Source organism: Hemibagrus wyckioides, linkage group LG11 (assembly GCF_019097595.1).
Source record: "Hemibagrus wyckioides isolate EC202008001 linkage group LG11, SWU_Hwy_1.0, whole genome shotgun sequence".
Lineage (NCBI taxonomy): Eukaryota > Metazoa > Chordata > Actinopteri > Siluriformes > Bagridae > Hemibagrus > Hemibagrus wyckioides.
In genome coordinates, this window is record NC_080720.1 from 10,132,007 (window position 1) to 10,146,195 (window position 14,189).

The 14,189-nt window shown below is 37.7% G+C and overlaps 1 protein-coding gene across 9 annotated transcripts in view; it reads right to left on the minus strand.

Annotated features, from left to right (window-relative positions):
• Positions 1–14,189, minus strand: part of ptprfa (protein tyrosine phosphatase receptor type Fa) — a 211,210-nt gene that overhangs the window by 14,356 nt on the left and 182,665 nt on the right. For 6 of the 9 annotated variants that reach the window (XM_058403026.1, XM_058403025.1, XM_058403030.1 and 3 more), the window contains 3 exons: positions 12,276–12,388; positions 11,397–11,429; positions 8,458–8,555 (listed from right to left, as the gene is read on the minus strand). In XM_058403026.1, the coding sequence (XP_058259009.1) occupies positions 8,458–8,555; positions 11,397–11,429; positions 12,276–12,388 (244 nt within the window). The remainder of the gene's footprint in view (positions 1–8,457; positions 8,556–11,396; positions 11,430–12,275; positions 12,389–14,189) is intronic. The other 3 variants (XM_058403028.1, XM_058403033.1, XM_058403029.1) reach the window with 1 other exon arrangement.

The following is a 14,189-nucleotide window of genomic DNA, read 5'->3' on the forward strand; positions in this document are numbered from 1 at the left end:
TTAAATCCATTTGATCAGTAGGTGTTAGTTAACTTCGAAAACAGCATACCTCTAAAATGTTTAATATGTTATCTAACACATGAGACTGTTAAAATGGATGCTCCACAAATGTGTCATCTTTGATAATGTAGGTGTGGAGAAGTTCATTTAGCATTATTTTTAAAGGAGTCTCCAGTGTCAGCTCTTTCGTAGCCGTTTATCTTCTGATGTGGGAGGCTTTTAGTTCAAAAGGTTTAGCAGTCTCTTGGCAACTTTCTTGGTTTCCTGTTCTTTTTAAATCATAATTATAATAATTTATAAGGAAAATAATTCACTTCAGGGTAATAACCAGTAACTTTTCTTCGCTTCAGGCAGCATCACAGTTGATTATATTTCAAGCATAACACATGGAGTGAAAATGCTTTTTGCGGAGTGTTCGAGGTACAGTAATGAGGTGACAAGAGAAGTGAAGTTCTGCACCAGTGAGTCAGTGGGGTTCTTTATTTGACTTTTTTTTTTTTTTAACTGCATCTAAGGAGCTCATTAGCACTGCACTGGCTGTGCTGGACCTCGCACACTGAAGCCACATTATGTTTCATCTGCTGCAGGCTGGAAAGTATTCCTGTTGCATCCAGTCCATACTTTTAGAATAAGAACAACTTCTATCTTCAGGCGGTTAGGCTTCCCACGCCTGAACACACCTAGGGGATGGTGGGAGCTTGCAAGACCTCCATGAAAGTACACAAACTAACACTAGACTGTCACATACACACCAAACCCTGAGCCTCTACCTCATTACACTGCTGTACACATTGAACTCATCCATTATCTCAACATAATGTGATTCTTGTTTACAGCTGCACCACTTCACTAACGCTTGAGCCTTTCCATTGATTGACCGAACTGTTTTTGCCCCAAGGAATTGCATTTTGCATGATCTTTACTTACAATAAACAAGAACGCACTGAACTGCATACTCGGCGAACATAATACATAATACACACACATACAAAATGAACATGTAAGGTTTGAAATATTTGTTCATTAATCAGATGCCAAACTGTCCATGTGTGTATTGGTCAGTAAGTTTAGCCGTGAGCCTAAATCACTATTAAGAATAAACATGCCTTCATCATTTATGATCTTGTCGAGCATACTCATGTTTTTTACAATAACAGACATTTGGCACTACTACAGAAATGACAGACACAATGATACAGAGCAATGCATAAAATACAATGGATATTTTTCTGAAAAGACAGATGTTTTGACTTTTGCTGAAGGAAGTGAGACACTGATGCATTTGGAGTGAAGGGCCAGGTTCATTCCACCATGGAAGAACTATGACAGTGACCTAGCAGTGAACATAACGACAGACATGCTCGTTGCCTTGAGGCTGAAAACCTGAGCTGGTTGTTGTGCTTTAGCGACACACTACAGGACTGCATAAAAGCAGAGCAAGAATGCTCTGGATATACGCTTTGTAATTTAAGCCTTGTAAAACACACAACCCTTAAGGGTTCTTTGGTTGCACCTTTAATTTAAGTTAGAAGATATCAGTACTTCTTAACCCCCGTATATTAGAAGAATAAGAATCTTTTAACAATCCACTGAACCCATATAATTTTTCCAAATCATATACCAACCAATATTAAAATCTACATCCATATCCTTAAGAAGTGCAAGCTTTGATAAGCATTCGGCGTACTATGCTTTAGTATTTGATAAGCAGTCCAACTATCAGTTATCAGCGGTGAGATATTTCATTATTACAGGAATTCCACTTGCTCAATTCAATTCTATTTTATTTGTCAGGCACTCGTAACAATAGATATTGCCATAAAGCTGCTTTTAGTACACCGCTGTAGAAATAGTAATGATTTATTCCTCCCCTATCCAGTTATGCACGCATTTATTTTTACCTGAGTTGGTAAAAAACAACAAAAAAAGCATTTTATTACACCTGTAGAAAGACAATAAAGTTTAATTAAATCCTAGATTATGAGTGTTGGAGGAAACATGACTGATTACACACATAAAATAGAAACAGTACTAAAGGCGGATGAATCCAGATTACTTTTATTCGTTTTCATTCAAAAAGAGTAATTAGCGAAACGATCACAGCACAGCTATGGTTAATGGGATGTTGATTGGATCCTGCAATTACAAAAAAAAGACCCCCCCCCAAAACCCCTTGCTTTGTTTGTGTATGTAAGGGGTCTTTGGACTTCAACTGATGCATTACCTCCATTTTATAGTCCATTGTGTTTTTGACTTTGCTAATGACTTTACTATTATACCAACTGATACACCATCTCCTTTTAATGCTTACAGGATCACATCCAACACCATAAAAACCCAACATCCTATCAGCAACATCTCTGTAAACACTGGGTGTTTTTCCTTTATGCTCATCTCCCCTAGGCCACCTCCACATTTAGCTCTCTCGAGCTCCCTCTCTGTGCTGCCCTGAGTGGTATGTCTTGTCTGATATAATGCCAGCGTTTGAGAGAGGAGGAGCTGCATATCTTATTTAACAGCCCGTTAGATACAGCTTCCTGCATTTCACATTGACAAATCACACCCATTATTGCTAATGGATTTGTCTTTCTCCCTCTCTATTTCTCCTCTACCCCTCAGCCTTTCATCCCTCCATTTTCTCCTTTCATTTAATTTTCTCAATTTTCCAATTTCTCTCTGTTGGATTTTGCACATTTGTACATTTTAGTTTTATTCCTCTTCTCAAATACACCTGATTCAACTTCCCGAGTTGAAGTGTGAGAGAATTTTCTCCATTCCTCATCTTTAAGTCTCTCCATTTCCCCATTACCATGTCCATTTCTTAACCTATTATTAACCCGTTCCCTGTTCCATGTTTTTACCCCTTTAGTCTTCTGCAATCCCTATCCTTTTATCTCATGCACTCTTATATCTTTTAATCCCTTCACTGCCACATCCCCACATCCTTTCCTCTTTCAACCTGTCCTTATTTCTAATCCATTAATCTGCCCCCACTGACCAACATTCCATCTCTCCATTCTCCCCATTGCCATTCCTTCTCATTCCTTCATCTTTTGTATCCCTCCAGCATCCCAATCTGTATTACTTCTCCCTTTCATCCTGCACCCATTCGCCATCCATTCAACTGTTCATTTACATTTCCTATTCGTTCATGCCTTCTGCTCACTTCATTCTCCATCCCCCTTCCTCCATCTCTTCATCTGCTATTCCTCATCTCACCATTATTCCAGCTTTTAAACCGCCACATTCCTCCATCCCTCCACTCCATTCCAATCTATCACTGACCTCTTCATTTCTATACATTCCCTTATCCTCCCCCTATCTCTCTCAATTTCCAATTCCTCCATTCTTCTATTCTTCCCATTTCTCTCCAAATATTCATCTCTTCAGATTCCATCTCTTCCTTTTGTCTCATTACCTATCATTTTCACCCGCTGTTCTTACCATTGCCCAAACCCTTTTATTCATATAACTATGAATATACTTATTCCAGATTGTTCCATCCCTCTCTATTCTCCCACCCTTCAAATTTTTACCCATTCCCAATCCTTTCAATTTAATGTAGCATGTCCTCATTTCTCCTTCATTCCCTTGATCAAGTCCAAATAGCTAGATGGTGGACCCCCCCCCCCCACACACACATTCTCTTATTTTTCCATTGGCTATTCTGTTGTGTTTATGCTTGGTGAGTGTACCAGTGAAAGTTTCAAAACTCTGACTCATCCTGAAATCAGCTTAAGTTTATTTTTAGCTAATAATAAAAATGACTGTATTCTGAATATTACTGTACTGTGTTGTCTAAACTTATTATTTACTCACTTCCTCCCCAAGAGATCCAGTAAAAAAAAAAAAAAGTGCTGAGATATCCTTCCCCGCACCTTTCTTAGATTTCATCACAAATAAAACTGTCAAAAGTGAACACATTTATGTGGAATCAGTCTTCGCAGCTCTCTATAACAACACTAAACCTCTACTAGCAAGTGTGCTAGGAAGGAATACTAATAGAAAAGCTGTTTGCCCTTTGGGTCCACCAGGAGGCAGCATGCTAATTTAAGTGTTATGTTTCCCCAAGGGGAAAACAAGCTAATAACACGTAAAGGAGATGCCATATTGCTGTCATAACCAAGCATGACCTAGAGAACATGCACAGAGGTGCTTGCGGCAGAGGGCAGGGTTATGCGTGATGAATCCATCTGTGTCTTATTATCGCCAGCCTACTTATGTGTATCTCTTTGTGGTTTCAGTGACTGACGTGAGCCGGAGAGAGAGAGAGTGGCAAAGAAAGCAGAGCACACACTCACACACACACACACACAGACACAGACACACACTCACACACACACATGCCCATGCACGGACTGTGATCTTAACCATGAATGACGTGAAAGCCCTGAGCGAGTGATGGCTACTTTTGAGGGGGTTTTTTTTTCTCAGTTTTTGAAAGTCTGCTGAAAAGCTGTGCAGAAATAAAACTGAGTCTCGAGCTCTGCCGCAATTCTGCCTACCACCTGAGTCTTCCTCCATACCCTTATGCACCAGGTGCCACAATGCTCTCACTAGAGTGATCCTAGCCAATGAGAAATACATAACCAGGAGCTCATCACTCTACACCGGACAACACAACATGAACAATAACCTAAGTGTTTAGTAGGTTCCTTTCCTTTCATTTCCCAGGCTATATAGTTACAGGACCTCCATGGACCTGTATCAACTAGAAAACAGTTGAAAATAGAGCTGCAATCCATTTTCCCATTAAAATTGTTCCTCAGCTGAGTTTATTTTGCTCCCTTAATGGAAAAACAGGGAGCAATTCTTTTTTGAATCTTTCAATTCAGTTAAGAGTTCAATGAGGCTTAATTTAATTTAGAACACATGCTAAATTCATTCTCTGTGGATATATGTTTAACACACAGGTTTTTAGACAGTCAGTTAGAATGTTACATGGCAGTGATTAAACACTGGACACTCTTAAAGAGATGCTCTTTGACATCTATAAAAATGTTATGCATTTGAAAAGAAAAAATTATGAAATGATACTGTAATAGTAATGACTTGTCCAGGTTTATTTCAGACTGCTTCCTAGATCTTGTTTAGAGTGAACGGTCAACTCACACCCATCTCAAGATTTGGCTTTCCTTACTTAATAACCATCATGTATTGCGGTCCAGCTAGCAACATCCAATAAAATAGCAAGTAACTGTATGTCTGCTCATTCAGATTACGAAACACTTATGATTAAGCTTTTGGCTTGGACCATAATACTGCTTTTAAATCTCACCCACTTTCTACTGCTCTTTTAAAAACGCTTAAATACACTGTGTGGATCATAATTCCCACCAGCTCTTTTTTTCTACTCTCATTGGGGGCAGGAATGAAGAAACTCTGGCTCAGGAAACGTTTTTTACATCCAACTGGCACCCTTATTTTATTTACCAACGGGAAGTTTCCTCCATATTTGTATCAACCCTGTGTTGCAATGAATTATTCATTTAAATTGTTTCATCAGGGATCTGAGCTCGGATGTGAAGGTGCTTATTAGAAGGCTCCCCTTGTGTAGTGTTTATATTGACACTGTTCTCAGAAAAGAATAACAAAAAACTCCAAAATCCACACACGCATACAACACACTATCTATCTATCTATCTATCTATCTATCTATCTATCTATCTATCTATCTATCTATCTATTTATCTATCTATCTATCTATATATATATATATATATATATATATATATATATATATATATATATATTCCCATGGTCGTAATTTAAGGTTTTGTAGCACTGGGGTGAGTTAGAGTATGCCCATCGCAACCTGCTGAGCTACAGATGGAGTCACTGTGAGCCATAATTTCAAGCTTTTATATACCAAGAAGCCTCCAAACCCATGATGAGAGGAAATTGTGTCTTGTCACACAGTTATCTTGTGACAGCATTCTTGTCCTCTAATATTGCAGTGCCCGAAATAGCTTCTCCCCTGTTGCATAAATGCACACTCTGGATTTTTCTGAAGTAAACTTTCTGGAGCCTCTGTACATACTCATATTTTATACCACTTTAGGAGCATGCTAGGCCGGTTATAGGGAGATATAGCCCCCATAAATCTTCTTTATCTTCCCAAATAAATGTACACTGTTTAGCTTAAATCAGTGATAGTTTTCATTATTCAATTGAGGACGTTCCCAATTTTACAACATACAGAGCTAGCAAACTCTAGGATCTGGGAGAGGCTGCTGCTGCTGTAATTCTGCGTAATACTCACTTTGATGAGCATTTAGTGAATCTAATGTCACTCATCAACCGCTTAACTTGTGTAAGGATGTCGGATTAAAGCTTACTAAGATTAGCATTAGGCCTTATTCGAAATACATAACGTACAAAATGGGTTGTTATTAGCTAACTAGACATAGCCTGCTAACTTTAGCAAGCGAAGTAAAGAATTTAACGTAGATGTGACAAATAAAGACTGCTGCTTTAGGTTTATGCGAAGTATAGAAAATGGGCTAGCCTGTAATATATTAAGCAACTACTGTTTCTCAGTCTTAACAGTCATATAAAAAAAAAAAAACCCTCCACAAACTGACTGAAGGAATGAATTTTATTGGCAGCTCTTTATATTCTTTACTTTTTTATATTTCTTCAGTATATCAAAACAGTCACCTCAGTAGCCCTAGATTGTTGTTCAGAATACGTCACTGTCAATGAAATGGTCATATAAATGCAATTTTGAATCCCTCAAGCCCTCAGGTTGAAGACGGTTATATTACATTTCTTTAGGAGAGAAGCAGAAGCTCTGTGGAAGCTTAGTCAGATAAGACGATTTTGGCATTTTATATTAAAAGCTTTGAATTTATAGATCTCTGTCTTGAAACATCTGTGATTAATTTAAAAAAATGTACTACTTAAAAAAGCCAAAGAGGAAGAGACGAAGCAGAATGAGACTACGAGTGGGCGTTTAAGCTTTCCCACTGAATTTCATGACGTAGGAATATTACTCATACCAGGAATAAATTACTGAGCAAACTCTTTTATACTCTTTCTGACTGCACCAATACAAATCTATATTCTGTGTGTTTGAATAATACAGTATATTTAACTCCTGAAACCATTTCCTCCCACCAATAATTGTACTGGTTAGTAACTATGACTGTGTGTGTGTGTGTGTGTGTGTGTGTGTGTAATAGAAAGCTGTCCCATTGAGAGCCCAGGGTTTCCAGTACATACAGACTCTGAATACACAGTTCAGGACAAAGCAGTAACTGAAAAATGAATGAATGTATCCAAGAGAGAAAGGAGAAAGAATTTCAAATTAAGGATACTATGAAAATGCCATCACTGTTTCACAGAGCCTTCTGATTCTTTGATGCAGTGGCAGAAACATGCGGGTACGAGTACGGGTGTCTCTTAAACATACCGCAGCCTCCTCACAGGCATGTGGGAGTAGTTAATAACGTTAGAGTGCAAATTACATTTTTTGCACACACTTGATAAAATTGCTCACACTCAAAAACTGCAACTGGTTTCCTTCATTAGTTGCCGAAAATCATTTAGTATAAAGATGGAAAAAAGTTTCATCTCTGTCCACTTGATCTGATTATGTGATTTTTGAGAAATGTTCAATTCAATTCAATTCAATTCAATTCAATTCAATTCAATTCAATTCAATTGTATTTGTATAGCACAATGAACATTGTCTCAAAACAGCCTTACAGAACATAAGAAACAAAAAACATAGTGCAAAAAGTCCTACATGTTAGACAAAATCATCCCCACTGAACAAGCCTGAGGCAAGGAAAAGATGGTATGAGGAAGAAACCTTGAGCGGAACCAGACTCAAAAGGGAACCCCATCCTCATTTGGGTGACACCAAAGAGTGTGATTATAAATTATTTCCAAACCCCGGAGAGTGTGATATCCTTTCTGCAGTTCTGTGGAAGGTTTTGACCTGAGAATAAACTTTAGGAGTCTGAGTTCTTTCTTTTGCCTCACTGTCATGGGTCTTACTTACTAGGGGTCAGCTTTGCGATAATGACTGTTGTTAAAAGCTTGTTTTCAATAGATTACTGAAAATGATAAAACATTCTATTTAAAAAAAGTCACTTTGATTCACAATGTGAGTCTTATTCCCTTTGTGACTTGCATTTGGAGGTCTGCGTTCACTGTCAGACTACAGAGACAGGACCTTTCATACAAATGAACCCTTCTTCTACCAATGTTTTGATTTATTCTCATACAAAAACACCAAGTGTTTAACTGACCATTTGAAGTGTCCTCAGTGGCTTCCACGACAGATAAATGTAGTAGAAAAAAAAACTTTTTTTGGTTGTTACACTTATTTACAATGATCGCCTCTTCTCTTCAGGATCAAACTTTCATATAATTAAATAAACGTGTCTATAGGGTAGATGTTTTAACTATTCAGAGACAATTGTATAGTTTAATAATATTTGTATTTACCTCATATTCCTGAGAGAAGCGGAGGTTGTCATTGGCTTTGAGCCGCTCAATATGTTCGGCCAGGTCACAGACGGAGATGGGTGGGTGCTCTCTCATCCCTACAGGACACGACAAAACAAGGCATTATGGGAGTTCAGTCAAATCAGCAATCTGTAATCTCCTGCGATGCTGCATGGTGGTTTGCAAAGCTGTGTGCTGCACACACACACACACACACACACAACCACACACGCACAAACTCTGAAACCTGAAGCACACCTCATCAAAGAGATGAAGACATCAAGAGTGTGATGCTTGAGAAAGCAGGAAGATAGATAGATAGATAGATAGATAGATAGATAGATAGATAGATAGATAGATAGATAGATAGATAGACAGCATGCATACGTATTGAATGGTTGGAATCCCCACTCTCAACAGTTTATGGATTGGTTTAAACATACAGCCCATATCCAGCTGCTTCCCATCCAACCAAGCGCTATGAACTGTGCAAATGATACACAAGATGACATAAGCTTCAGCCAGTAGGGGGCGTGACACATAAAGCTCGAATGATCAGCCGGGGAAAGAGAATGGCTGAAAAATCAGGACAGTGAAGTGTAACTCTGTGTTCCAGTAATGTTTTCAACATACCCTTACCCACTTCCCCTATACCCTTTTAAGTGTCCAGCACCTGTGCCAAACAAGCGCCCCAACCCTTCACAAGAGGTAGAGTGCGAGTGTAACAGACTTTCAGCAGGAGCACACCAAACCTTGGCTACAAGAACAGTGGAGGTGTAGTGATTTCTTTGTCCATTCACATGGTCTGTTTTTGTACATTTATCAAGATACTAAGTAGCAAGCTAACCAGGTCTAGTGCTTATGCGTTAGTTTGCTAATTAGCTAGCAAAGTGAAGTAGCATGGAAACTGTACAATTTGTGTCTCCATTAGCGTAGTCTGTTTCTTACAAAACTGGTCACTAACCAGTATGCTGCTTAAAAATAAGCAGGTAGCTAACCAGTAATAGTGGTTAAAAATAAACAGGTCGCTAACCAGTAACAGTGGTTAAAAATAAACAGGTCACTAACCAGTAATAGTGGTTAAAAATAAACAGGTCACTAACCAGTAATAGTGGTTAAAAATAAACAGGTCACTAACCAGTAATAGTTATTAAAAATAAACAGGTCGCTAACCAGTAACAGTGGTTAAAAATAAACAGGTCACTAACCAGTAATAGTGGTTAAAAATAAACAGGTCACTAACCAGTAATAGTTATTAAAAATAAACAGGTCGCTAACCAGTAACAGTGGTTAAAAATAAACAGGTCACTAACCAGTAATAGTTATTAAAAATAAACAGGTCACTAACCAGTAATAGTTATTAAAAATAAACAGGTCACTAACCAGTAATAGTGGTTAAAAATAAACAGGTCACTAACCAGTAATAGTTATTAAAAATAAACAGGTCACTAACCAGTAATAGTTATTAAAAATAAACAGGTCACTAACCAGTAATAGTGGATAAAAATAAACAGGTTGCTAACCAGTAATAGTTATTAAAAATAAACAGGTTGCTAACCAGTAATAGTGGATAAAAATAAACAGGTTGCTAACCAGTAATAGTTATTAAAAATAAACAGGTTGCTAACCAGTAATAGTGGATAAAAATAAACAGGTTGCTAACCAGTAATAGTTATTAAAAATAAACAGGTTGCTAACCAGTAATAGTTATTAAAAATAAACAGGTCACTAACCAGTAATAGTTATTAAAAATAAACAGGTTGCTAACCAGTAATAGTGGATAAAAATAAACAGGTTGCTAACCAGTAATAGTGGATAAAAATAAACAGGTTGCTAACCAGTAATAGTGGATAAAAATAAACAGGTTGCTAACCAGTAATAGTGGATAAAAATAAACAGGTTACTAACCAGTAATAGTTATTAAAAATAAACAGGTTGCTAACCAGTAATAGTGGATAAAAATAAACAGGTTGCTAACCAGTAATAGTGGATAAAAATAAACAGGTTACTAACCAGTAATAGTTATTAAAAATAAACAGGTTGCTAACCAGTAATAGTGGATAAAAATAAACAGGTTGCTAACCAGTAATAGTGGATAAAAATAAACAGGTTGCTAACCAGTAATAGTGGATAAAAATAAGCATTGGTTAAAAATCTTTTGCTAGTTAGCTAGAGTCGTAGACTGTAGTTGTTTTCTCTAAACAATATACAGCATCATGCCAGTGTTTATTAACTAGTTTCTGACTAAAATCAGGAATATAGTATCAGTGTAAGATGTAGTGGAAACTATTTTGTACAGTCTGTTTCCCTTGAATTGTATGCATGGTAATATCAGCTTGCTAACCGGCTAGCAGATTTTCTAGCTAATGTGTTGCTTAGCTAATGAGGTGAGGTAAGTATTTAAGCTTCATCCATGTTTTTGTTTTACTCTAAAATATAATATTGCCCTAGTTTGCACACATCATCACATTCACATCTTGTCTCTTTTTTCTGTATGTACTCTTCACATCTGTCTCATTGTTCTTGTGTCTTTTGAGCTTTTCATTTCCAGCAGGAATTTTTCTGAATCCTATTTGGAGGATTTATCAGTTAGCTATCAAAGAAATATTTATCACTTTGTCATAGAAACAATTCCTTAATACAAATATCTTGTTATTATTATTATTATTATTATTATTATTATTATTATTGTTGTTGTTTAAATATATTTATTTATTTATATTTTATCAGATTGCACAACTATCTTCTGCTACACTAGAATGGACTCGATCCATCATCTTACAAACTTCACTTGTGCTGCCAAAGTAATGGAAATGGCCTCAGGGATTTAAGCGAAGAGAAGTGGAAGGGGAAGGTAATGAGCATATGTTAAAAATGATACTGAAACACAGCATGAGACAAAAGTGTAAGTGACACAGGAAGAACGGATGGACACTAACTTGGAGTGTCTGGACAACTTGGGTCACTGGAACCTGCGGAGAAAAGAATGGGGGAAGGAAATGTAACAGCCATGAAGAACCCCACACACTGCTTAGATTTAGAAAAAGAGAGGAGAGGTAAGAAAAGAGGAGAAAGTTGAGGAAGATGAACTCAGCTTTCGGTGATCCAACTGAAGATGGAATTCATACTTTAGGCATCAAAATCAGTGTTCAGTGTTTTATGTTCTCATGTTGTCACACTAATATGCTTGACTGAACCCATTTGTATAGGCACAGCGGGGTCAAAACCGTCTGTGACCGTTCATGACAATGCTTCAATCTTGCATTATTTCCACATGGACTCCACAAGTTTATGCAAAACCTGAGCCATATTCGATCAATCTATCAGCATGTCATCTGAACACATGCTTCAGTAGTAGAGATTAGGTATAAGGAAAATCTGACCTTTGATACATGGTCAGTTTCCACGGTCAATATCACAAAACTGCATTCGAGCAAGTTTCCCTATACTGATGCTTCCATTTCTTACATCCGTGTACTGAGATATTTCATTTGGAAGTGTCTCTGTAAACTGTTGATAGATTTTGTATGTTTTATCTAGTGACACTTGAAGTGTCATTACTTTAGTTAGCTAGCTAGTTTTCTCTGCACACATTAGCTTGATACGTATACTTATTAGACTGGATAATTTATTTTACTTTATTCAGTTGGTATAGAGTTTGTACTTTAGCAGGAGTGGAGTCATCTACATATGGCTCTAACATGTGCATCTATAGGTTATATATTTACTCAGTATATCTGTGTGTGCACAACACATCTGTTGGTGGTTTATCCACAAAAATGTGTGTGTGTGTGTGTGTGTATGTGTGTGTGTAGTACCCTGAGTTTGGTAGTTTAGTCTCCTCATCTCTACGGGATCAGACGAGTGGGCCAGCAGATGGTCCTTCACTCCGGCTGTGTGTTCATCCTTCACTGAGGGAGATGCTCGCTTCCTACACACACATACACATACGTACACGTTTACGTACACACACACACACACACACACACACACAACCCACAGCAAGGGGACTAATTAGAGCACAACTCTACACACTCACATACATTTTATGCCATAACGAAAACAAATGCACACGGGTTGAGAACGGCAGAGTTTCATTTACACCCATACACACCTATTGTGTATAACATGCAAACAAAAATGTGTACACAAACAGGTACACACATATACAGTAGGACTCAAATAGTACACACTGATATACACGTGTGGAGAAGTGACGTAGTGAGGGAACGGATGACTGAGAAGGTGGAAGAGTGAGAGGGGAGAGAGCTGACACAGTGGATAAGTAGAACAATGGAGGAAGGAGAGTGTGAGAGAATGGATACGTGTGAGAGAGGGGAGGAATGGGACAATAAGAGCATTGAAGAATGAGGAGAGTGGATAAGATAAGATTGAGATTGGAGAAGTGAGAGAGGGGAGGAGCGGAGTATGCATGTGGCACTGGGGAAGTGAGATTGAGAGAGTGAATCAGTGTGAGATTGGAGGACAGAAAGAAAGGAGGATTGAGAGAGTGAAACACTGTGGATTAGAGACAGAGAGGGATCATGAGAGAGAGAGAGAGAGAGAGAGAGACTTACCTCTCCTGTTTGCTGTAGCCGTGTAGGAAAGAGCAGAAGGAAGACAGATACATCAGAAGATCAGAACAGACAGATATACATAATTGCCCACAGGCAAATAGTCCTGCCTTCCTCTGGGACAGGTATAGTGTGTTGTGACAAATATAAACTGTATTGTGCCTAATATAGTGTACTGTCATTAAAATAAAACACATTGTGTGATCCTGAAGGTGAACAGGGAGGGAAAAAAATGTCCCAGAACACATAAACACAACTGAGCTCCAATACATTAGTTCTGAATACCGACACAGACCAGCAGCATTAGTACGATGACCACAGAACAACGAGGGATTACATCCGTAACATTTCAGTGGTATTCAGGAAAGACTGAAGGAGTCAGCAGCACACTTCTTCTACAGTATGTGCTTAACCACACAACAAGCCTTTTTCTCATAACCCCGGGTCTTACATGAGTACATTATGTCCTTTAAACATCATTACACGAAATACACCAATATGAATACTGATATCAGTGACAAAAGAACTGTGTTAGCTTGCCTAATTATCCAAATTACTCCACAATGCAGTCATGTCACAGAGTCTCCTGCCAATGTTGTGATTTGCTTGCTTCCTTTAGAAACCCAAAACTGCACATAAGGCACAGGGTTGTATTTTTTTTTTTGTGTCTGATGCTACGCAACAAGTCTTAGAAACAGAAATGATGCCGCCGCAAGTACGCTATGACTATTGATCACCAATTATAGAAATGATAAGGTGACACAACTATGAAGTAGTAGTATTTAATTTGCATTGAAATAAAAAACAAAAAGCTGTAGAGGTGCGTGATCCATGTAAACAACGCTGCATTCGAATAAAACATCAAATTTCTTACCAGTGAATAAAGCCCTGTCTACTGACAAATTGAGTACTAATTGTGACTAATATAGGATATATTGTGATTAATATGAGATGTGACTAATATAGCATGTAATGTGGCTAATATGAGACATGACTAATGTAAAGTGTATCGTGATTAACATCAAAAATGTGACTAAAATGATTATTATAAAGTGTATTGTGATTAATAGGAGACTTGACTTATAGAGTGTATTGTGATTAATAGGGAATGTGACTATTATAGAGTGTATTGTGATTAATAGGGAATGTGACTATTAT